General features: G+C 39.5%; 1 protein-coding gene across 2 annotated transcripts in view; it reads left to right on the forward strand.

Annotated features, from left to right (window-relative positions):
* Nucleotides 1-25,445, forward strand: part of abhd18 (abhydrolase domain containing 18) — a 57,542-nt gene that overhangs the window by 27,372 nt on the left and 4,725 nt on the right. For both annotated transcript variants that reach the window (XM_072396299.1, XM_072396298.1), the window contains 6 exons: nucleotides 5,387-5,525; nucleotides 6,287-6,376; nucleotides 10,182-10,283; nucleotides 10,653-10,870; nucleotides 16,416-16,543; nucleotides 22,150-22,312. In XM_072396299.1, the coding sequence (XP_072252400.1) occupies nucleotides 5,387-5,525; nucleotides 6,287-6,376; nucleotides 10,182-10,283; nucleotides 10,653-10,870; nucleotides 16,416-16,543; nucleotides 22,150-22,312 (840 nt within the window). The remainder of the gene's footprint in view (nucleotides 1-5,386; nucleotides 5,526-6,286; nucleotides 6,377-10,181; nucleotides 10,284-10,652; nucleotides 10,871-16,415; nucleotides 16,544-22,149; nucleotides 22,313-25,445) is intronic.

Here is a 25,445-nt window from a genome sequence, read left to right on the forward strand (position 1 = left end):
ATGAACATTTTCTCTGTGCATTTACAGAGAAAGAAGGTGCTGCACTTTCCCTCTGTGCAGATGGTGCTGAAAGACGATGCTTCTGAGACCTTTGACAAGTTACAGAAAAGTACTCTCAAGTCATAAACAGACTTGGGCAAGAGTTTGAGAACAGGTTTTGTGACCTTGATCAGCTTGAGCCATGTGTTTCGTTCCAATCCTTTCATCAATGTGGACACAACATGCATTGCTGAGCAACTAAGTGCAACGTTCTGCTTGGATGCTGAACAGGTGGAAATCGAAATTGTAACATTGTAACATTGCATAACTTAAAAGCCCATCAGGCTGCACCAAACTTTTGGTGCCTAGAACATAGAAACTATACATAGAAAAGTACAGTGGTGTATGCACAGCAGCTATGAAGATTTCCAGCCTGTTTGGTTCAAACTATCTTTGTGAATCAGCCTTTTCTGACATGAACTTCATCAAGAACAAACACAGAACGCGGCTCACTGATGCACATCTGCAAGACTCACTCAGAGTTGCAGTGTGCAGTTGCACCCCAGATTACAACACACTGGTGATCAGCATGCAATGCCAGGCTTCCCACTAACAGACAAAGAAAGATATACCACATGTTCCCAGTGGCAACATGGCAGTGCCATGGCAAAGTTGAATTTAATTATTGAAAAACAAGTGTGTTTGTTAAATGTAACATGATAATTTTGTTAAAAATGCTGCAGATTTGATGAAAAGTCAGTAAAATCTGAAAGCTAACATGGTGCAACCTACTGCGTAATTTGTTCAAAATTGTTTGTGACTAGTGAAAATGTTGTAGAAGTAATCATTTGAAAATGTAAATACTTGCAGAGATTTATAGAAATAAAGTATTGCATATTGATATTTATCTATTTCCTACCTTGTTAAATCATTGCCAATAATTATTGTGAGAAACATGATCAGTGTCTTCACATAGATGAATATCATCAATTATTAATAATAACATATAATTAAATTATATAATTCAGAAGTGTTTATCAAACTGGTAGCCCTTCGCATTAATCGGTACCCAAGAAGTAGCTCTCAGTTTCAAAAAGGGTTGGTGACCCCTGAATTACAGTATCTCAGGCATTATTCATGTTTTTCTGTAAACATGTAAAACGCATCATAATGTAAGAACCACAACTGCAACTTCAACTGTTCTGGCTATAATCTCATAATATCCAGTTAGAGTTGAAAAGCTTGCTCACACCTTCTCATACATAGGCTTTGCTTTATTTGCATTATCTTCTTCTTTAACAGTACCGCAGACTTCAAAACTTTTAAATAATACTAAAGAAAAAGGGTTTTACAGAAAATATAGATAGACCTTTCAAATTAGCCACTTTCTGCTTTGATGACAGCTGCATTCTCCCAACCAATCTCATGAGATAAGTTTTTCAGATAATTAGTTAAACTTCTTACTTTCTACATGTTTGAGACCATCAGTGATGTTGTTTGGAGGTAGGCAGAAAACACATCTATTCAGCAACCTTTCTAGTCTTGCTGACCACTTTAAACTCTTTTTGCAACAAGTCACAAAAGCCATTCACTCACACTTTCATACAGCACTTAGTCTTTACAATTTAGCTTTTGAAGTAATTTATCACACACACTCTTAGTCTCTTGCTCAAGGAACTTCAACATGTGGACTGGGTAGTTTGAACGTTACCCTCTGAATCACAACCATCCGCTAATTTAAAATGCTTGAGCAGAGAAGCCCAGATGTCCCTGTCCACGGCCACTTCCTCCTGCTCTTCCGGGGGGACCCCGAGGCGTTCCCAGGCCAACCTAGTCTCTCCAACGTGTCCTGGCTCTTCTCCGGGGTCTCCTCCCAGTGGGACGTGCCCGGAACACCTCCCCAGGGAGGCGTCCAAGGGGCATCCTAACCAGATGCCCGAGCCACCTCATCTGGCTCCTCTCAATGCTGAGGAGCAGCGGTTCTACTCTGAGCCCCTCCCGGATGACTGAGCTTCTCACCCCATCTCTAAGGGGAGAGCCCAGACACCCTGCGGAGGAAGCCCATTTCGGCCGCTTGTATTCGTGATCTCGTTCTTTCGGTCACTACCAACAACTCGTGACCATAGGTGAGGGTAGGAACGTAAATTGAGAGCTTTGCCTTCTGTCTCAGCTCAACACTGCGGACGCCGCACCGATCCGCCCGTCAATCTCCCATTCCATTCGTCCCTCACACGTGAACAAGACCTTGAGATATTTGAACTCCTCCACTTGGGTAAGGATATCATTCCTGACCCAGAGAGAGCATTCCACCCTTTTCTGGCTGAGGACCATTGTCTCGGATTTGGAGGCGCTGATTCTCATCCCAGCCGCTTCACACTCGGCTGCGAATCGCTTCAGTGAGAGCTGAAGGTCACGGCCCAACAACGCTAACAGAACCACATCATCCGCAAAAAGCAGAGACCCGATTCTGAAGTCACCAAATCGGACCCCCTCAACGCCCTGGCTGCGCCGAGAAATTCTGTCCATAAAAATTATGAGCAGAATTGGTGACAAAGGGCAGCACTGACGGAGTCCAACCCTCACTGGAAACACATCCGACTTACTGCCGGCAATGCGGACCAAACTCCAAGACCGGTCATACAGAGACCGAACAGCCCCTATAAAGGGGTCCGGCACTCCATACTCCCGGAGCACCCCCCACAGGACTCCCCGAGTCTACAAAACACATGTAGACTGGTTGGGCGTACTCCCATGCACCCTCCAGGATCCTGCCGAGGGTATAGAGCTGGTCCACTGTTCCACGGCCAGGACGAAAACCACACTGCACCTTGTAAATCCGACATTCGACTATCCGACGGATCCTCCTCTCCAGTACCCCCGAATAGTCTTACTAGGGTGGCTGAGGAGTGTGATCACCCTGTAGTTGGAACACACCCTCCGGTCCCCCTTTTTAAAGAGGGGGACCACCCCTATCTGCCAGTCCAGAGGCATTGTCCCCCAATGTCCACGCAATGCTGCAGAGGCGTGTCAGCCAAGACAGCCCTACAACATCCAGAGTCCTGAGAAACTCAGGATGGACCTCATCCACCCCTGGGGCCTTGCCACCGAGGAGCTTTTTGACCACCTCGGCAACCTCAGCCCCAGAAATGGGAAGTCGTTTTCCATGGCCTCACCAAACTCCTCCCAGGCCCGAGTTTTCGCCTCAGCTACCGCCTCAGCTGCGATCCACTTGGCCTGTTGGTACCCATCAGCTGCTTCCAGAGTCCCACTGGCCAAAAAGGCTTGATAGGACTCCTTCTTCAGCTTGACGGCTTCCCTCACCGCTGGTGTCCACCAGCGGGTTTGGGGGTTGCATCCTCCCCCACCTGCGGAGCCAACTCACCACCAAGTGGTGATCAGTTGACAGCTCCGCCCCTCACTTCACCCGAGTGTCCAGGACATACGGTCACAAGTCCGACGATACAACCACAAAGTTGATCATCGAACTGCAGCTTAGGGTGTCCTGGTGCCTAGTGCACATATGGTTACAATTATGCCTGAACATGGTGTTCATTATGGACAGCTTATGACGAGCACAGAAGTCCAACAACAGAACACCACTCTGATTCAGAGGGAGGCTGTTCCTCCCAATCACACCCTTCCAGTTCTCACTGTCATTACCCACATGAGCATTGAAGTCTTCCAGCAGAACGAGGGAGTCTCCTGCAGGAGCACTCTCCAGTGCCTTCTCCAGGGACTCCAAAAAGGATGGGTACTCTGAACTGCTGTTTGGCACATAATCACAAACAACAGTCAGGACCCGTCCCCCCACCCGGAGGCAGAGGGAGGCTACCCTCTTGTCCACCGGGGTAAACCCCAATGTACAGACACACAGCCGGGGGGCAATAACTATGCCCACACCTAAGTACGCTCCCAAGAGCTTGCTTCAGTAGCCGAGGATCAGACCGCCAAGGTCTCCACCTTCGGCTCCTACCCAGCTCACATTGCACCCGACCCCCTTGGCACCTCCCACGGGTGGTGAAAAGGGGGACCCACATCGTGGGCTGTGCCCGACCAAGCCCCATGGGTACAAAATGTGGCTATGGCCACCAGGCGCCGACATGCCAAACAGGAAGTGAGGCCATATCTCTGCGGTGCATTGATATATCGATGCCAAACATGATGTATGGACTCATTACGCCTTCCTGAGCAGCCATAGATAGCCACAATAAAGGAAAACTTAAACATGACTTGGTGTATCCCAACTTTGACTGATACTGTAATTGTGACAGTCAGATATATTCATGAACAGTAAGACTGTAGATGTAGATTTGACCACTTTTATATGTTATTAGCTTTGATGTCATTAGTATATTAAAATACATTAAATTGGAATGTATTTTATTGGTTAATTCTTTCAATAATTTTATTGAAATGAAAAAATAATCACAGATAAAACTCCTCAAATTATGATGATAAAAAACAAGCAGCATGGATGATGTAGTGATATCTTGCTGCATAGACTGTTTAAGTAACCCCATACCATACTCTCCAATTTGAAGCAAGGGAGAAAAATTACAGTGAGCCTAAAAAACATGAAAGGTCTGTCCAGAACCAGCATATGGTTTGGCCCCTCTAGTCTACAGTGGATACATGTTTGAGTGACAGGGAGCCAACCCACTGTATCTTTAGATATAAAGTTCTCATTCTAAGGTAATGAAAACAAGACAATTATTTATTTCTCATCTTTCTACTGCAATGAGCACATGTTTGCATTTCTGCCAATAAATGTCACTTAAACGTAGTCACTGAAACTGTAAAATGAAATGTGTATTTAAGCTTTTTTTAAAAATAATTTTTCTTTGATTCAACAGTGTTTCACTTCTCAAATAATATCCAAATATCCAAATGTAGGCAGCTATGTAGGCAAATAGAAGCACAGTGCAGAAGAGTTCAGCCATTTTCAGCTTTCATTAACTTTAGTGTCATAGCATTCTAGTGGAAGACCAGGGTGACAGCAATAAAATAATAATATTATGTCAGTATCCATATATTACCAGACCTATGATTTTACAACACTTGTATCAAGGAGCTTGACAGTCTAATGTAGCTTTTTATAGTCCTGGTCCCAGAGTCTCAGTTGGATAAGAAAATGCTTCACTCAAAAACCTTTAGGTTGGAAAAAGCCATTGTGGATAGACTTGGGAAATATGGTACATATGAAGTGTAAACCAAATTGATAAAACTGCAGCAGGAACAATCAGCATGACAGAATTATTAGCCAATATGTTGTAACTTATTTAGCAAAAAATAATGCATCTGACACCGTACTGACATTGGAGCATCAAGAAGAAGACCATAACACTGATAAGAGATTATCAGTGAAATGTAGTGTATAGTTATCAGATATTTCATTTAAACATTTTAGGAGGTCCAGTCTAAAGAACGTGTCAGACCTATTTGTGATGGGAGGAGCTTTGATCCTCGAGTCCACAGTCCTACTCCGCTGGCTGGAGAGAGAAGGATACTGGCCACTAGGAATGACTGGCATCTCCATGGGAGGATATGTGAGTTAACAAAACAGCATTAGTCTGTTAGCTAGTTCATCAACCACCTGCTCGTGATGTTTTCACCTGGAGATTGTACTTCTGGAGACACCCTCTATGGCATAAACTTTAACGAAGGGGCTTCTGAGTACTAAGGCATGCCTACAGCATACCAATGCTAACCATTGTCTTTGCTGATGTCATCCTATTTTAGCATTATCAGTTGTAAAAGCTATTTTAACTTTCATTGCCTTTTGTCAAACACACAGACAATATTTCCCTCTTTTATTTGAAAGAGACCATATTCTGATGGAATCACATCATCTATGACATTATAGTCATTGCTATTTAACTCCAAAGTCCTCTTTTCTTACATTGTGACATATGTTACATTTCATTTTTAGCTAATTTCCACACCTGTAATTTACAGTAGCACCTTGCTAATTTGTGATGCTGTCATGTTGATAAATCTGTCCACAAGTAGTTTGCCAGAAAATTGTGCCATCAGGAGTCACACACAGACTCACAATGTTAAAAAAAAACTAGCCACTCTGTAACTACTCATCAAGTTACTCATCCTAAAGGTTCACAATATTTCAGCTCAATTCAGTTTATTTATATAATGCCTTTTGACAGAAAAATCTCAGAACACTTTTCCTGTTAATTTAGTTAATTAGTTTTAAATTTTTTTTTAATGTATAAATATGGCGTTTAAAATGATAATAGCTCATGTCTGAAGATCAAATGTTTTAATGAAGCTGTCTCTGTGTGTTTGTGTCCAGATGGCATCCTTGGCAGTTACCAACTGGCCAAAACCCATCCCCTTAGTTCCTTGTTTATCCTGGTCTACTGCCTCCAGTGTGTTCACCACAGTAAGTAAAATAACTGTTGTATTGGTGATACTATAAGTGGTTTTACTTCCTCACAGCTCTGTTTACTTACTATAAAATGTCACTAAATTTGTAATACTGTACCTGCCTAGTTCCAGTGCTTCCTTCAAAGCCTTGTTAACAACAGATGGTGTAATCATGTACATATCACTGTGAAGGAGAGGTTCTAAGCCTGAGACGTCAAACTGTTTGTTGGTAGAAAGTGTGGACGTAAACTCACAACTGAGTTCACATGTTATCTTGATAGGTGTATATTTCACCCTTTATCACTGCAGATGCCATCTATGATGACATCAGCTCCATTGTTGCCAGGCTACAAACACAACATCCTGACACATTCATGGTGATTTGTGGAGATTTCAACCACATCTCTCTCTCTATTACACTTCCATCCTTTCAAAGGGTTTAACTGCTCAACCAAAGAAAATAAAAAGTTGGATTTATTCTCTGCAAATGTAAGATGCATACAGCTATCTGCCTGTCCTTCATTAGGAAAATCAAACCACAATCTGGTTCTCTCCTCATCTCCAACTATACACCTGTTGTTCAGCAGTTACCTGTGACCATACTGACTTTTAGAAAGTGGTCCCAGGAATCTGAAGAATAGCTGCAGGGATGCTTTCAGTCTGCAGATTGGAATACATTCTGTGAGCCACATGGATATGATATTACTGCCATGACTGAGAGTGTAATAGACTACAGTATCTTCTGTGTGAAGAATATTTTTTCAACAAGGACAGTGAGGTGCTTCCCCTGTAACAAACCATGGTTCACCAGAAATCTGAAAAAGCTGCTGAACATGAAAAGAAAGCTTTTGGCTAGGGAGGGTGGGAGCTATTGAGCTCTGTTAAAACACAGATGAAAAAGATGATAATAGAGAAGATGCACGTATACAGAAAAAAGATAGAAAGCAAGACATTAAGGTCCCCCTCCAGCTACACAGACCTCACACCCTACCAGTGCCTATATCTTCCATGTCATACCTTCATGATGTCACCCCCTACCTCAGTGATGGATCTTAACACATCCTCACGTACATCTCCTCCCACATCAAGACACAATGAGACCTCTGTCTTCCTCTTCTGCCTGTCTGTCTTAAGTAATCGGGTTAAGAGTCAGCTGTAGAGACTGAAACAGAACAAGGCTGGAAGTTCAGATGGTATCAGCCCAGGGTCCTGAAGACCTGTGCAGAACAGCCATGTGGGATTCTACAGTACCTTTTGCCTGAATCAAGAGAACGTTTCAGCACTGTGGAAGTTGTCCTAGCTTGTTCCAGGACCTAAAAAATCTCATATACCTGCCCTCAGTGACTGGTTAGGACCAGTTGCCCTAACCCACATTAGGAGAGTCCTGGAGTGACTGTTATTGGCTCATGTAAGTAAGTGGGGGGACACATTCCAGGACACACTATGGTTTGCTTATTGTCCTGGAGTTTGGGTTTAAGGTGCCATCATGAATTTGCTTCTTTTTATTCCATTCTACTTGAATGATGCCATACTAGTGGCACACTGTTTTTTTTCTGTGAAAACACTGAATTTTAAGAGGTAACAGTGGAGGAGGAGGATACTTAGCACAAGAGCTTGTTAACAACAGATGATGCTGGTTATGAATTCCTGTTGTCTACCAAGAGAGTTTTCCTATGTTACTTGTCAGCACTGTGACATCATCAGCTAAGTTGTTGCCAAACTACAAAAATAACACCCCATGCATTCATTGTGATTTCTGAAGATTCCTGCTACACCTCTCTCTGCTGCACTTTAACTTTCTGAAAGTTGTCAACTAATTTTTGTTTAGTTTTTTTTATATATCTGTCATTAACAAATATATCAAATATTTATACTGCAGCAATATAATATCCCTCTAGAGATCAATAAAGTATTATTGAACTGAACTGAACGGAGTTGAATTACCTCAATACATCAGAATACTGTATGCCATATATATGGTGTCATATTTAAGATGTGCTGTATTTGTTCGGCTTTGTCGAGCCCAAAACCCACAGCATGGATACTTGAACTTGCTGCAATAAATTTGTCCAAAGGCAGCTTTCCTCACTAATCTTAAAAGGCTCAGAACCTACAAATTCACTTGCTGAGCTATCTTTTCTTACAATGATTTTGTAATTGTGTCTGTTGAATAAAGGTACATTTGAATAAACAACTTACAGATTACATTTGTTACATTTTAGAAAACTTGCCTTGTTTTCTGGAATGAGGATCATATTTAATACTATCTCTGTGTATTGACTCTCTCAAATGTCAAATGAATATGATGTGAATGTTGGTGAAACTGCTTACAAAGGAATGCCAGGGTTGTACTGTGTCGCAAAAACGTTTTGCCTAAATCTGATGGATAAAAGAAAATTTTTCAGAAGAGAAGTGAAATGTTTTCAAGAACCATAAATAAGTGTACTTGCCCTCTACTCAGGAACAAGGCATTAATATGACTAATATCTATTTAAAAGCACATTGGTTAATGCTGTTGAATAGCACCTCTTCCTTTCCACTGTTGACTTCTCCATGGTTGTGTTGTGACTCATCCATAGCCATAAATCAGGCCTGAAACTTTGACACAGATCAATGAGGCTACATTCTCCTACCCCGGTAGACAAATTGTCCTAATTTTTGCAACAGTGTATATGATAGTGGAAACAAACAAACATTTAGTTCCCTGATGATAAATGTACCTGGTACTTTTGGTTGAAAAACAAAACAAAAAACACGCTTATCCCACAGGCCTGCTGCTTATGTGTTGTCTTCCAATAATTATGTCAAATTAGTTTTGAATATTTCTCTTTATAAATGTGTGTGTTTGTGTATAGGGTGTGCTGAGTAGAGCAGTGAACACTCAGACGAGACACGATATTGGGTTCACGAGAATGAGACGAGACAAGATTTTAAGAAAATTACCATAACAAAAACATATGCCGGACCAACAGACTTATTTAACTGTATTGCACATGCATTTTGAAATGTTTTATCATAACTCTTTACATGCATAATGTAAGCATGAGCTTACTTCCACAAATTGAAACTAAATTGCTGCGGTGTACGACATTATTTTCATACAATGCTTTCATATTGTCCGTGTCTTATCAGTCACTCTACTGCCATTTATCATTTCTGCCGGGTACCCAAAATGCTGCCAAACAAACGATTTGAAAGTGGCAGGGGCATCTTCAATGGTAATACCGTTATTTTCCTACGTCAATCTCCTCCTCTTCTTCAGGTTCTGTCTGGCTAGACATAGCAAAGGCGCATTACTGCCCCCACAGCTCACAAATCTCGCAAGACACATTTTTAACCAACGAGAAATATCGAGTTTAATCACGCGAAATCTCGTGGTACGAGATCTCATCCCACCCCTAATGCTTACAGACATAGGCTGTGTCCGAAATTCCTCCCTAACCACTATATAGTGACCACACCATTTTGTAGTGGTGACTGAATGTTTAGTGATCATTAAAGCTCACTATATAGTGCACTGAATGTTGTGACTCATCCATAGCCATCAATCAGGCCTGAAACTTTGACACAGATCAATGAGGCTACATTCTCCTACCCCGGTAGACAAATTGTCCTAATTTTTGCAACAGTGTATAATAGTGGAAACAAACAAACATTTAGTTCCCTGATGATAAATGTACCTGGTACTTTTGGTTGAAAAACAAAAACAAAAAAAAAAACACGCTTATCCCACAGGCCTGCTGCATATGTGTTGTCTTCCAATAATTATGTCAAAATAGTTTTGAATATTTCTCTTTATAAATGTGTGTGTTTGTGTATAGGGTGTGCTGAGTAGAGCAGTGAACTGGACAGAACTGGAAAAGCAGTATGCTGTTAATTCAGTGTATGAAAACGAGATCATAAAGCTATTGGAGTACTGTGGGGTATGTCATTTTTCTTCTCTTGAAGATCATTGCCTTTAACAGGAATACTAAAACTTTGCTTGCATTTGTAATAAATGCCTGTGCGGTACAGCAGGATCCAAGGTATATTTCTGGTTAGATCAGGATTTTTAAAAATTGTGAATAATTTTGCATAAATCCAGAAACTATTGGGGAATTATTTAGTTGTGTAAAAAGTTGACAGATTAAAATAAATGTTTAGTAAGCTTTCTTTCTTTCGTCTGTTCTTTTTTTCTTTAATGTATTTATTCGTTAATATATCCTTGCCGATGCTCACAGTTGAACGTTTCTCTGTTTCATGCAATACATGTAATATAGCTATCTTTTGTTCTATGTGTCCATGTCTGCTAGGCTGATTCCTTGAAGATGGAACCCCTGAAGAGTGAAAACACTTTAGGGCATCTGCTTGGTCTGTCTGGAGATCTTAGAATGTCAGTAGGCCAGCATTCCAAAGTAACGGGGGAATCAGATATTAGTGGAGGCCTTGAAGGGCAGAGGGCTAGAGACAGAGGACAAGGCTTTTTGTCATCAATGATCAGCAATGGAACAAGTACAGACCATCTGACAAGGTAATCTGTGATAGATTTTGTCAATAAAAATGACTGAAAGTTTGATTCCTAAGATTCACTTACACAGCCTTTGTATTTAACTGAGAGAAGACCCTTGTAGAACCCACTTATTTGTTTCAAGATAGGTTATTTGAAGGAATTACTACTACCTGTTGGACAATTTTCTGTTAAGTTTTATTAGTAAAGCACCAAATCTCAATCTCAAGGTGCTCCAAAGATGCTATCCAATTTAAGCAAATTATAATCCAATTCATTGTAATCCTGTCATAGACAAATAACATTTATTTAAATGCATTGTATTTTTTTTTTGTTTTGTTGTGATGTTTAAAATTAAGGTTAATGCGAGGTTAAGTTGATGTTAGTTGTGGTTTTGCATGCAAACTAAACATTCTTTTGTTTAAACTGAGACCTCAAACAAAAGTCATATAAGAGGAAGTCTTGTTAACCAGAACTGGACACCCAGACAGGGATTTTAATATCTTGCTCTGAATTATCTTTTTGTTGTGGTGTAGAATGTTTACTGTTCGCTTTCATATGCTGGCAAACGTGTTTACTGGGGGGTGTGACGATACACTCAGACGAGACACGATATTGGGTTCACGAGAATGAGACGAGACAAGATTTTAAGAAAATTACCATAACAAAAACATATGCCTGAACCAACAGACTTATTTAACTGTGTTGCACATGTATTTTGAAATGTTTTATCATAACTCTTTACATGCATAATGTAAGCATGAGCTTACTTCCACAAATTGAAACTAAATTGCTGCGGTGTACGACATTATTTTCATACAATGCTTTCATATTGTCCGTGTCTTATCAGTCACTCTACTGCCATTTATCATTTCTGCCGGGTACCCAAAATGCTGCCAAACAAACGATTTGAAAGTGGCAGGGGCATCTTCAATGGTAATACCGTTATTTTCCTACGTCAATCTCCTCCTCTTCTTCAGGTTCTGTCTGGCTAGACATAGCAAAGGCGCATTACTGCCCCCACAGCTCACAAATCTCGCAAGACACATTTTTAACCAATGAGAAATATCGAGTTTAATCATGCGAAATCTCGTGGTACGAGATCTCATCCCACCCCTAATGCTTACAGACATAGGCTGTGTCCGAAATTCCTCCCTAACCACTATATAGTGACCACACCATTTTGTAGTGGTGACTGAATGTTTAGTGATCATTAAAGCTCACTATATAGTGCACTGAATGTATCCCACAGTTCACCACGAAATGTAGTGAACATCCAATGGTCACTAAGCGGAGCAAGATATCCCATCATGCAACGTTTCGCCTCCGCAGCCAGTTGGGAGTGAGTAAAAACCTCTTTGTGAATTGGTCGTAGGTAACCGTTGGATGACAGGCGTGAGACAAATTCATTGGTTGTAGACAGTACAACAGTCACGAAGCCAGTTTATCCCATTGTTTATTTTATTACACATTTCAAAACAAGATTTAAATGGCTTCCTACTGTCATTGAAAAAAATAAGTGTAAAACGAACAGCATATAATTAAACATTCCAGTAGGTTACACTGTAACTTCCTGTTACTAAAGAGCCAAGAGAATAAAATATGAAAATATCCTTCAATAGTAAACAAAATAAGAAATAAAAATTACAGGACAGTAACGAAAAGCCTCTAATTTAACAAAAATGCAGTTTTAAACGGACAAGTATTGTGTGAGACAACATTAATATGGTCTTTATAACTTTATAACTTTGGTCTTTGTAACTCTCCTAGGCATGGAAATAAATATGAGCTATCAAAATTATCACACTTAACACACTTCTTCCAACAAATAAACAGGAAGAAGCGTTTTTATATATATATAAAAAATAAATAAATAATAAATCATCAAAACAAAAGGTCACTCCACTCTAGGAGGAAAACAAAAAGACTCAACTTTATTCAAAATAATAGGTAAGCACTCTGTCGAGGCAATGTCACATAAACAAAAACACTCCTTAAAAACTGGAGGCACTATGAAAGATTATAAAAAACAAAATCACTCCTCAAGGAGGAAACAAAAAGACTATGCAAACTTTACCAATTAACTAAATCTATGACAAAAACTTAAGAAATTAAAATCACTCTCTTGGAGGACATCAATGGAGCAGAATGCAATGACTTGGTATTCAAGGCTTGGTAACTATGGCAAGGCTAGAGTGAACGCACAAGGCCGCCATCTTGGACCAATCACCTGCTCCACTCAGTGTAATCTGTCTGGCAGGCGCAATGAAGTGTCATCGCATTTAATCAATCATAACTCGCTGAATACAAAACTGACTCACGTTTTTTTGGGTTTTTTTGGCACACGTCATACATGTAGGCATGATACCGGACACATGATTCAGCGCAATTTAATATATGTAGTAGGCTTAACAGTAATAGAATATTCTGGTATGTGATAGGTAGGCTATTTTGCAAAAGACACACGATATATAATAAAACACACACATTATATTTCAGAAAAATTAATATGTATATCTACATATATCTCAGAAAGAAATAAGATTCAACGTGAAATATGGACAAAACTAAGGAGTGAATTAAATAAAAAGTTCTTAAAAGTACTGCCGCCCTATGCAAAGGTGAGAAACAAAGTAGGAGTGCAGGGGAATGCAGTCTTTAAATAAGGAGTGAACAGGTGAACTTAATCAGATAAATGAGGGAGTGATAGAAGGTGAAAACCAGAGCCAATTGGTGAGAAGGAGAAAGTGATGTAAAGAAATGAATTATTATTTAATTACTCTCTATCTGTCTCTATCTCTTTCTGAGATATCTCTCTCAGAAATAAATGAAAATCTATATATATAAGAAAAAATTCAAACAGAAACAATTTCCGCAAGCTGAAAAACATCCTCCGTTCCTCCCGGACGATGTAGGTGACTGTCGACGTCTTTGGAGCTGGCCTTGCTGAGGCTTGGTGAATCACCCTCTCTGCAGCTCTCAGCACCTTCACTGTGCCTTGTGATGGAATCTAAATCTCTATCATTACAGGGTTTCATTAGGTATCAGATAGTTGAAATCAATATTCATCTATTCAGAATATACAGAGAACAGAGTACTTATTTGTAAAATGTATGTTCAACATGCAACACGCAAACTTAGTATTTGCTTGACTTCCTTCTCTCCATAAGCCTGCTTTGTACTACAGAAAATTTCACACTGAGCTTTACCACTCTAAAATGTGTGATGGTATGTGTAAGGTTACATACAAAAACTTTTATGAATAATACAGCCTGTGTAAAATTTGCTGGTCAATGTTATACCAGCAATATTTGCATTATTTCTACAGTAACATTATTGTGTCACTTGTAATCTAAGCCTGTGTTATGGAATATATGATTTATAAAATCTCAGTTGGCCTAATAGCTGGGTGAACACCGGCTATAAACATAGCCTAGCTTAACGTGGCTATGATTTCGATGGCAGACATAAATACAGTACAATAACATTCCATTCACAAAATACAACAATAATAATGTTGAATCTTACTTGTGAAACGTAATCCCCCGACCCCTGTTCACAATTGTCTGCCGATTTGCACAGGAATACAGTGCTCTTGCATCTTGAATACTCTGTCTATGGGTAGGACGATCGGTCCAAGATGACGGCCGTATTTCTCACGCTTCAGCAGCCAATGCGGCGTCTACTCTTTATAATGTCTATGTTTACACAGACAAAGTGACTACAGATCTCCAGGTAACGTGGGCTACACATCCCCCATTTTGATAGCTTCTCTGGCTAACACATGACTTTTTGAGCACAAGGTAGCAACTGCCATCTTGTGCCATACACACACACGCCTTGTAGGTAATAACTTTCATTAAGAATTTTATTGAATATTAATAATGTCCTTGGACACATTAATATTTGCTAATAACTAGTCCAGCTCCTGCCTGATCCCCTGGCCGTATAACAGTTTATCACTGGGGGCCATTTACCTGGTGTGTTTCTGGATTGTAGGTGTTTCCCTCTGAATAGTGGGTTCTCACCAGCCTTAAACCCCTCCCGTGTCACTTAGTGTACAGTCTCAGGGTGCTGGACTTAAGCTGAAACCCTCCATGTATTGTGAGTAGTTTTCTTCAACCTCTTTTGACTGGGTTATTACAACAACTTAGCATCCCATAAGTAGTAGTTCACATGTTTTGATGCCTTGGACTTTGTTCTTACCCTTCATTTAAATCCTCAGAATGTACCCTGGTCTTTATGCTCTTGGTTGTGCCTGACTCCATTGTGGCTTTTTCATCGTTGCCATTTGCCTGTGGGACCACAAAGAGTTTGTAGCTGTTCTCAACATCCGAAATTTTGCCCTTTGTTCATCCCCTTTGTGTTCGGCTGCATTTATCTAGTCTGAATGATGTTCTGATCCTGGTTAGGTGTATCAATAAGTCGTTGTCTTGCACACAGATTGATCATCCATGTAGTGGAGGTAGGCAATGATAGCTACACTTTAGAACCTGTATCCCTAGTCACTCTTTGTGATGATCTGGCTGAGGAGATTCAGGCCTATACAGAAGAGCAGAGCATTTCCTTGGTAGATGTTGCACTTGAAAGTACGAAAGAGTCATAGGCTTTCTTGTAGTCAATCCAGGTGGTGCACAGATTTGTATGCCTGCTCTCACAGTCTTGACTGGTGGTTCTGCTGATCATTAGATGGTGTTTAACTTCTCGTGTCGTTTACGATTCCCCTCTGGGACCTGCTCATGTATTGAGCTATGTGCTCATTTTATTTGCTATAATGTATGACAGGAGCTTCCTTGTTGTACAGAGGCAGGTTGTTTGTCTTCTTCTGGGGACCCTTCATGACCAGGATCGGTCCAGGACAGGTATGAAAGCATGAGGGCCCAACACTGTTTTAACTTAATTTTTGTGATAGTATCTGTGAATTGTGACATTTTCATTTTGGAGCCATATTGTCAGGTCAGTATCTGCTGAATTAAGATTAAACTGAAACTAAACACTACCAACAAAAGTTGGTTATAAAATCAATAAATAAATATTTTCTTGATTAGCTCCTTTTTGAGCCTTTAGCTGACAAAATGTGAATTGTACCCTTTTCGAAATGTGCCCTAAAATTGCTCAGCTGATTCGGTCAAAAATGTTAATCTGACCCACTCTTTCTAAAAGTAACTTTTGTCACTTATAATTTTTCTTTTCGTACATTTTTTGAGATTCATTCATAATATAGTTTAAATTTTTCTTTCACCAAAAAAGAAAAAAAAACATACACCTAGAGGTAGAAATGCCTAATAAAGTTAAAATTGAATACATTTCCACATTATGTGAATCCAAAGACCTGAACATGGTGCCACAAGATTCATTGTGCCACATTGTGAAAAAGAAAAGAAAAGAAAAAGTTATTTGGCAAATACTATACTTTGAACTTCTTGCTTTTTGGAAATGTTGTTCTCATAGTGTTTTCATTGTTATTGTTATTTCCACTCATGTTTTTGCGTTTATACTTTATTTGTTTTAGTCATTTATGTTTAATCTATCTATATATTTTTTCCTTTCTCTCTTTTGATAATTGTAGTGTTCACAGTGCACAGCATGGGAAGAAGACAGTTTCAGCCAAATGCTGTCGGCCGACGCTACACTTAGAGTCTATCGGCTTCATGAAGGGAGTGATGGACGAATGTACACACATGGCTAACTTCTCTGGTAGGTAATATGATGCAGCAAGGATCATGATTAGTTAATGGACAGAAAAACAAGTGATAGTATGAAAACAGGCAATTAAGCAATTCAATTCAATTAAATACAATTTTATTTATATAGAGCAAAATTACAACAATTGTCATCTCAAGGCACTTAAGTAATAAAGTCCAATTCAAGCCAATTGGAATTCAATTCATTGTAATCATAATCCAATGAAATCTAATTAATTAATTTCAAAATAATCCAATTAATTAATGAGGAGCCAATTAAAAATGAATATCCTAGCTAAGGAAACCAACAGATTGCACCGAAACTTGTCTTCAGTCCAATCTCCCGTCCTGAGTGTGCCTGTGGCGACTGTGGAAAGGAACGACTCCCTTTTAACAGGAAGAAACCTCTGGCAGAACCAGACTCAACCAAGCCTCGACCAGCTGGGGTTTGAGAAGACAGAAAAGAGGGGGGAAACACCATAACACCATTCAAAGGATACCTGTTGGAACAGGGAAACATACGTTAATAACCACAATAATGTCACATGTACATAATATCAGTTGAGAGATTAAACAGGGGGAAAAAGAGAGCAAAGTGAGGAAAGGTGTGACTGGTGAGGCCCCCCAGCAGTCTAAGCCTATAGCAGCTTAACTATGGGATGTTTCAGGATTACCTGAGCCATCCCTAACTATAAGCTTTATCAAAAAGGAAAGTTTTAAGCTTAATCTTAAAAGGGGAAAGGGTGTCTGCTTCCCGGACATTTACTGGCAGCTTATTCCACAAGAGAGGGGCCTGATAACTGAAGGCTCTGCCTCCCATTCTACTTTTAGAAACTCTAGGAACAACAAGTAAACCTGCAGTTTGGGAGCGAAGTGCTCTGTTAGGAAAATATCTTACAATGAGATCTTTAAGATATGATGGAGCTCAGTCATTAAGAGCTTTATATGTGAGAAGAAGAATCTTAAATTCTATTCTGAATTTAACAGGGAGCCAATGAAGAGAAGCTAAAACTGGAGAAACATGATCTCTCCTGTTAGTTCTCATCAGAACTCTGGCTGCAGCATTTTGGATCAGCTGGAAGCTTTTCAGAGAATATGTGTGACAGCCCAATAATAAAGAATTACAGTAGTCCAATCTTGAAGTAACAATTTCATGAACTAGTTTCTCTGCATCACCCTGAGACAGGATGTTCCTGATTTTAGCAATGTTACGAAGGTGAAAGAAGGCAGTCCTAGAAACCTGTTTTATATGTTCGTCAAATGTTAAATTCTGGTCAAAAATAACTTCAAGGTTCCTCACTGTAGAACTAGAAGCCAAGGAAATACCATCTAGAGTAACTATATAACTAGACAATTTCTCCCTGAAGCGCTCAGGTCCGAAGAGAACAACTTCAGTTTTGTCTGAATTTAAAAGCAGACAGTTCTGAGTCATTCAGGTCTTTATGTCTTTAAGACATGCTTGTAGTCTGACCAACCTGTAGGTTTCATCTGGTTTCATAGATAAGTACAGCTGAGTATCATCAGCATAACAATGGAAACTTATGCCATGCTGTCTAATAATGTTACCTAATGGAAGCATGTATAAAGTAAAAAGAATCGGTCCAAGCACAGAACCCTGAGGAACTCCATGACTTACTCTGGTGTGCGAGGAAGATTCTTCATTTACAAGAACAAACTGGAATCTATCAGATAAATATGACTGAAACCAGCCTAATGCAGTTCCTTTAATCCCAATAACATGTTCAAGTCTCTGTAACAGAATGCTGTGATCGATCGTATCAAATGCAGCACTGAGATCCAACAGGACAAGCACAGACACAAGTCCGCTATCAGAGGCTAAGAGGAGATCATTGGTAACTTTCACCAGTGTTGTTTCTGTGCTATGATGCACTCTGAATCCTGACTGAAACTCTTCAAACAGATTATTTCTATGTAAATGATCACAAAGTTGAGCTGCAACTATTTTTTCAAGAACTTTAGACAAAAAAGGGAGATTGGATATAGGTCGATAATTAGCCAACACTTCTGAATCAAGAGTAGGTTTTTTAAGTAAAGGTTTAATTACAGCAACCTTAAAAGTCTGAGGTACATATCCTGTCAACAAAGACCGATTGATCAAATCCAATATGGAAGTGTCAATTAAGGGGAAAACCTCCTTGAACAGTCTGGTTGGGATTGGATCTAAAATACAAGTTGATGGTTTAGAAGAGACTATTGCTGTTGTTAGCTCAGAGAGATCAACTGGGCAGAAGCTGTCTAAATACAAATCAGGTTCTAAAGATACTTCTAAAGCTGCTCTACTTGATGATACATCAGTGATAATATTGGGAAGGATTCCATTAATCTTCTCTCTGATAGAAACAATTTTATTGATGAAGAATCTCATGAAATCATCACTGCTGAGAGTTAAAGGAATACATGGCTCAACAGAGCTCGGACTCTTTGTCAGCCTGGCAACAGTGCTGAAAAGAAACCTGGGATTATTCTTATTCTCTTCTATCAATGAGAAATGACAAGCAGTTATAGCTTTACGAAGGGCTTTACGTTATCAAACTATCTTGCCAGACTAATTGAGACGCTTCTAAATTAGAGGAACGCCACTGAGTCTCCAGCTTTCTTGTAGTCTGCTTTAACGCATGCAGCTGTGAATTATACCAAGGAGCCAACCTCTTCTGACTGAAGAAGCAGGAGCAGACTTTAAAATAGCCCCAAAAATACAACATTTGATCCCTCAGTGACAACACACACACATGCAGTATTCTACAACCTTCATTTTGAAGCTCGGCTTTTATAACAGAGGCAGTCAGGACCATACCTGTCATTAGAATGTGTGCTACTACTGTCTGCCTACCTGTTGCTTTGCTATGTTTTTCCCTGCCAGGCAATTGGTGACCCAACTATGAGGGGTGGGAGACTAAAAACTGTTGGTGAGCCTCTCAGGGGTGTGTCCTCTCTCAATCTCAGTTTTTCATCCTATCTAACCAACAGGATGTCTAACCAACATCATCTTATGCTGTCAAAGATAACTGTACTGTACTTTTAAAGATCTGTCCAAATCATTTTACACTGCGCATCAGGGCATCTTATGTCAGAGGCTTTCAGACAAAGTCCTCTTAGACAAAGCTGTGGACTGATTTTCTAGCTATCTTTCGGGTATGTGTACATACAATGCCAAAGAAGAAAGACTTCGGCAATGATCTTAGTGACGAAATTGTTGCTGCCCATCAATCTGGGAAGCGTCCATCCCTGCTTTCATCTTATCTGTATCGAGGTCATGGGGTCAACAGTCTAAGTAGAGATCCCCAGACCTGCCTTTCCCCGGTCACCTCCTCCACATTTTATTATTAACATTCCTGTGCAAAACATTGCAGTGGCTTTAAGCATTGGCTTAGCCCAGGGGTCGGCAACTTTTAATACTTTAAAGCCATTTACGTAAAGAAAACATACACAAAACTGGTGGATTTTATATCGGTATATATATATGAACCATTTATTAGAATGATATGACCAAAGACATGAACCTTAAGACAACAGGAGAAATGCTTTGAATGTGGATGATTACATAGGAAACACTTAGTGAATTGAAAAGAACTAAGGGGAGGGAATGGATGGATACCGGAATTATTCAAATAGTTGGGTTCGTTGCTATTTGAAATTAAAGGCTGACAGCTTGGATTAATCTATCATTTTAACAGTGAATTCTCTCGATATCCACTGCATACCATCTCAAATGTAAGAACAGGGGAGATCTTACTGTTAAGTCAGCTCTGAACCACAGGTTGTGGTTGAACATTATATTTTCCCAAGCTATCCAACTGGGTCTCTCGGTTCCGCGTCTCGTGGCCTTCGTTGTGGGTGACTTTCGGGGACTTTAATTAAAGTGGCCTGGATCGGTTGCTCTCCTGCGCTGAAAGGGCTTCTGGTGGCTTCTGGTGATTTCTGGTGGCTCAGAAGCCGAAAGGGGTGGTGTGTAGGAGTTCACCGCAAATAATGATAAAATTGTCCAAAGGTCGAGTTGGTTTTGGTTGCTGACCAACTCTGATGAGGTGAACTTAAATTCACAAAAGATTGACAAAAAGGTTGGCTCTCTTGGTGAGCAAAACTAGGTGATGATGAGGGCAGCAGCAGAGGAAAAAGGAAAACTGTGCGACAGAGACAGGATGATGACGGATGAACGAAAAAAACGCAAAGCGTCTGTCTTTCTATTACTTCATCATGTTCTTTCTTTGCTTGGATCTTTGTCTTCCATCTCATCTTCCTCTCCTGCCATTTTTACGGTTACTTAATTTCTTAACTCTGCAAAAACTTTTTCTCCTCTCTTCCATTTTCAAAGACTCTCCGCAAGACTCTCATTCCATCATTTTTTAAAACTCTCGGCTCTTCTTCTCTTCTCCTTCTGCTAACTTTTGCATCGCGGTTTCCTGAGTTTGATTCGTGGAGGCGGGGCATGATGTAGGCTTACGCTACACTTTCACCCAAAACTGTTGTGACGTCTGCATGGGCGTGTTTTGTAAGACTATCTATTCTGAGTTACAAGCCTGCAATGAGGGTGCAACAAAGGAACTTGGTTTCTTCATTCCTCCATTTCATAAACATTTATTCAGAGGATTCTGAAAACACCATAACTTGTTAAGATATAAAGGTTAAAGATATAGCATGAACTTAGGATATAAAGACATAAAAAATAACATAACATAGGTAATGATTATGAATCTCAAAAATTCAGATGGATATCTAAAGTTATGACATATGAATAACGAACCAAACAATGCTATTTTCCTGTGTTAAACATGGAATATAATAAGAAACAGCAGGAAACATTAGTTAACAGTTGCATTACATCATTTAAATGTCATATGAAAGTTGTTGACTCAGTTTTTGGTTAAACTATTCAGTACTACGGACCACTCGGGGGCAATGTGCATCCATAAGCCAATTAGTCATTTTCCAAAATGATGACTTCTTTGGTATTGTTCCACATACGGTCGTAAAAATGGTATTAAAATGCAGCTTGAGATTTCACTGAAAACCTGCACAAACATATAAAGTGAATCTGGGTAAGATCATTTTGAGAGATCCATGCAGCGACTGTCTCTGGCTTGGCTCAGAGTCAAGGCAAATGTCACTGTTCGTTTACTTTGACCCAGATAAGGTCGAAATTGTCCTGTTCTCACTTTCTCCAATATTCTTCTAAAGAGGGTTGTTTGTTGGTTCAGCTTAGTTAGCACTAAGCTATTAATGCATCCACCCAACTTTATGGCACAGGTCTGTGGAAAGAAGAGCTGAGAAACTCCCCCAAAACAAGTGTAGCGAACTTTCTCTAAGTGAAAGTGTTGTAAGCTGATGACATTGACCACATTTAGAGCAAACAAGGCTGTTTAACAAATGTTAATCAGGCAAAATTTACTAAAGGAAATATTGTTTAGAAAATGTGTAAGGTTGTGATGGACTGAGTTATTTTTTAGACAAAATTAGAATGGATAAAAGTTGCTTTCTTACTCGCAATGGAATAACATTTTTGTGTCCTCCTCCAAACAGTGCACCTAATATTGTTTATGTGCATTATGTCATAGTAGTAAGCATGTGTACAGAAATAAAACTGTCCCCTCCATCTCTTAGTCCCTGTCGACACCAGTCTCATCATTGTGGTCCAAGCCAAAGAGGATGCATACATTCCTCGAACAGGGGTTCTTGGTCTGCAGGAGATTTGGCCTGGATGTGAAATCCGGTATCTGAATGGAGGCCACATCAGCGCATACCTGTTTAAACAGAAAGTCTTCAGGTAATCTAGACTATCCAAACTTCTTTTGAGATTTTCTGAGTCAGGCAAAAGCTGAATTAAACACAACTGAAATTAAAACATCTACTGTATGATTTCTTATTTATAACATTGTTATTTTATACTTCCCTCTTAGAATGAGTCATATGTGCCCTAGAAAGAAAAACATGCTCAAATCTGTCATGTGTCTCCTACAAGCTGATGTCTGTACTCACACCAACCTGTATAGGTATAACCCTAACCCTAACCCATCTGCATTTGTGTGTGAGTGCAAAGGTGTTTGTTATATTAATAAATTCTCATGTCCAAGTCCACAAATGTCATTTGACCCTTCGTATGTGTACATCTCATAATCTGTGGCAACATAGACATCCTATTCTCAACCCCAACTCATTAAATATGGCTACTTGACTAGGTCAAATAGCTAGATGTCATGAGATCTTCCCAAATGATAAGACACTCACTGCTCCCTCCCACACTTTCTACCTTGGTAAACGCTGGAAAACAATGAGACTGAAACCCTGAAAACATTAAAAGGTCGAATTAAGGTGTAACATTGGATAAGAGGCATAACAACAACAGACAATTCTTGTTGTCACGAGACTCAAACTCTGGTTTCCTGGCCAGAAATCCTTCAACTTATTCCCCCTCTACATTTCCAATATTCAAATGCAGACTTCATCCGTGGTTCAAAGTCTTTTCGCTTGCAAGATGCAGGTCAGTGCCATGTGCATCAAAACAATGCTGCTAAGGGCATTCCGAGTAAATTAAAATGTGAAGCAAAGTGCTCCTGACCAAGCATCAGGATGTAACTAGATGGTTCGGAGAAGGTGTTGAAGTTGCTGTTGGTATTGCTAGCACACCGCCTGTATATGATTCAGTAGTTACTGACCATATCCCAGAGTTAAAAAGTGTGGGCTGGTTTAGGGAAAGACTGACAGACTCCACACAATGCAGGAACTGAACAATGTGAGCATCCACAATCCACATTCATAGTCTGCATCAGTCCACTGACATGCAAACAATTTGTCTTTCAGCATTTATTTAAGAACTTATTCTTTGTTTTTAGCACCTTCAATTTTTTGGACTAATTATTTATGAAAAATAATGGACAAAAAAAAGGGAGCATTTTCTGGTATTCATTTATTAAAATGTTCCTTATTTACTGGTCAGGTTATTGCTAAGGATTACTTGCATTATTAATTACATTATTTAAAAGTGATTAATACATTTGAACAGAATTTCTTTTCTCTTTATCATAAGAGTTTGAATAAGGGCAACTCGACTTCTTGGTCTTGGTCTTCTTGGATCTCGAAGATGTTTCACGTCTCATCCTGAAAGTTCTTTCAAATGAGAGATGAAACATCTTCTAGATTCAAGAAGTCCAGTTGCCCTTATGATTACCATGACCTGGATGACTGAGAATCTTCACCAGCATATTTATTTTCTCTTGATACAAAGAATAGGTTCTCTTTGAAACTTATCTTTCCAGAAGTTGTGTTCAGTTTCTGATAACATTTTGCTACTATGTAAAAGAGGGATGTAGCTGCCAGACTTCAGACTGGAAACCTCTCATATGTCTTAAAGTGTAATACTACAAATGGCCACCAAAACCTCTCAGGCTTAGAAACTTATATAGCATCATGTTCTCTGATAAAATACATAGACAAATTTTTTTTTCCTCTTACTTCATTATGGTGTCATTAGTTACAAGGCCTTGTCAAAGCATTCATCCCTTTTGACAAGGTCTTATTTTGATTATTTACAACCTGGAATTGAAATGAAATGAAAATATATTTTATGATAATAACAATATAAAACCCGAATCTGCTTTGAACCACTAAACAGTGACCTGGTTCTGCCAAATACCATCTGACGTAAAATAGTTCCTTCAGATAAGTCCATCAAGTGTCGCATGATCTGAGTATAGAAACAGGTGCATGGATGTAGCTCAGGAGGAAGTGCAGTTGTCTGCTAATTAGAAGATCAGTGGCTTGATTTACGGCTTCCCTCGACTGCATGTTGAATGTGTATGATAGAGAAAAAAGCACAGCATAGCCTGTAACACTGTATAGACTAAGATGTGTGTGTATGTGTTTGTTTGTGAGAATGGGCGACTGTGGCTCGTAGTGTGAAAGCGCTTCGAGTGGTCAGCTAGACTAGAAAAGTGCTGTATAAGTATACAGTCTATTTATCATTTACCCCAGAGTCTGTTATACCACTGAGCAAACAGCACAATTAAGACCAAGAAGTTCTCCAAACAGGTCATCAGCAATGTTTTCTAGAAGTAAAAAATACTTCCGTTAATCCGTTATTAGAAAATTTAAATAATGTGGCATCACAACAAAGGTGCCAAGATAAAGCATATCATCAAAACTGACACACAACAGAAGAAGGGCATCAATAAAAAGAGGTTACAGACAACATCTCCCAGAACTTAAATGGCCTAGATCTTTTCTTTCCAAGGACCTAAAAGATTATTTCAGCTGGGTCTGTTGCATTTCTTGTCTACACAATGGTACTAATGGTACTAATACAGTGCGTTTTTCCCTCTATAACACACATTCACACAGAGATGGATGCATTGCTAGGCAATGTGGTGTTCAGTGTCTTTCCCAATGACACTTCAGCTGTGGTCTGAGGAAACCAAGAATCAAACTGTCAACGTTCTGAATAGGGATGGATTGAATACAAAATTTGTGGCCGAAGCCGAATAAAAATCAAACACACGGCTGAATACCGAATGTGGTTGTGAAGTTTTTTGTTTTTCTTTTAAATATTGCATAAATACAATTTTAGACATGATTTTCAAAGAAAGTAAATGTTTATTTAATATTTTGACATTTGAAAATTAGTTCAAGTAGTTACATATTAGCCCTACATAACTAAGTTCAGAAATATCTACTCTGTAGGCCTTCAAACAAAACCTGCATTAGAAGTGCTTTCCCAAAAAAACTAAAGTGCATAAAAGTGTATAAACCCACAACAAATTAATTATTGTCCTTTTGGCACAAGTCTACTTAGTCACAGTAGTCTAATAATGTAAACTGAAGGCTCGGGTAAATCCCAATAAATGTGTGCTTGCAGAGGAACCCCCTCTAGATACTTTGGTTAAACACTCGTTGCAAACCGCAAT

This window comes from Leuresthes tenuis, unplaced genomic scaffold (genome assembly GCF_036924035.1).
Source record: "Leuresthes tenuis unplaced genomic scaffold, fLeuTen1.0.hap1 SCAF_11, whole genome shotgun sequence".
Taxonomy (NCBI): Eukaryota; Metazoa; Chordata; class Actinopteri; order Atheriniformes; family Atherinopsidae; genus Leuresthes; species Leuresthes tenuis.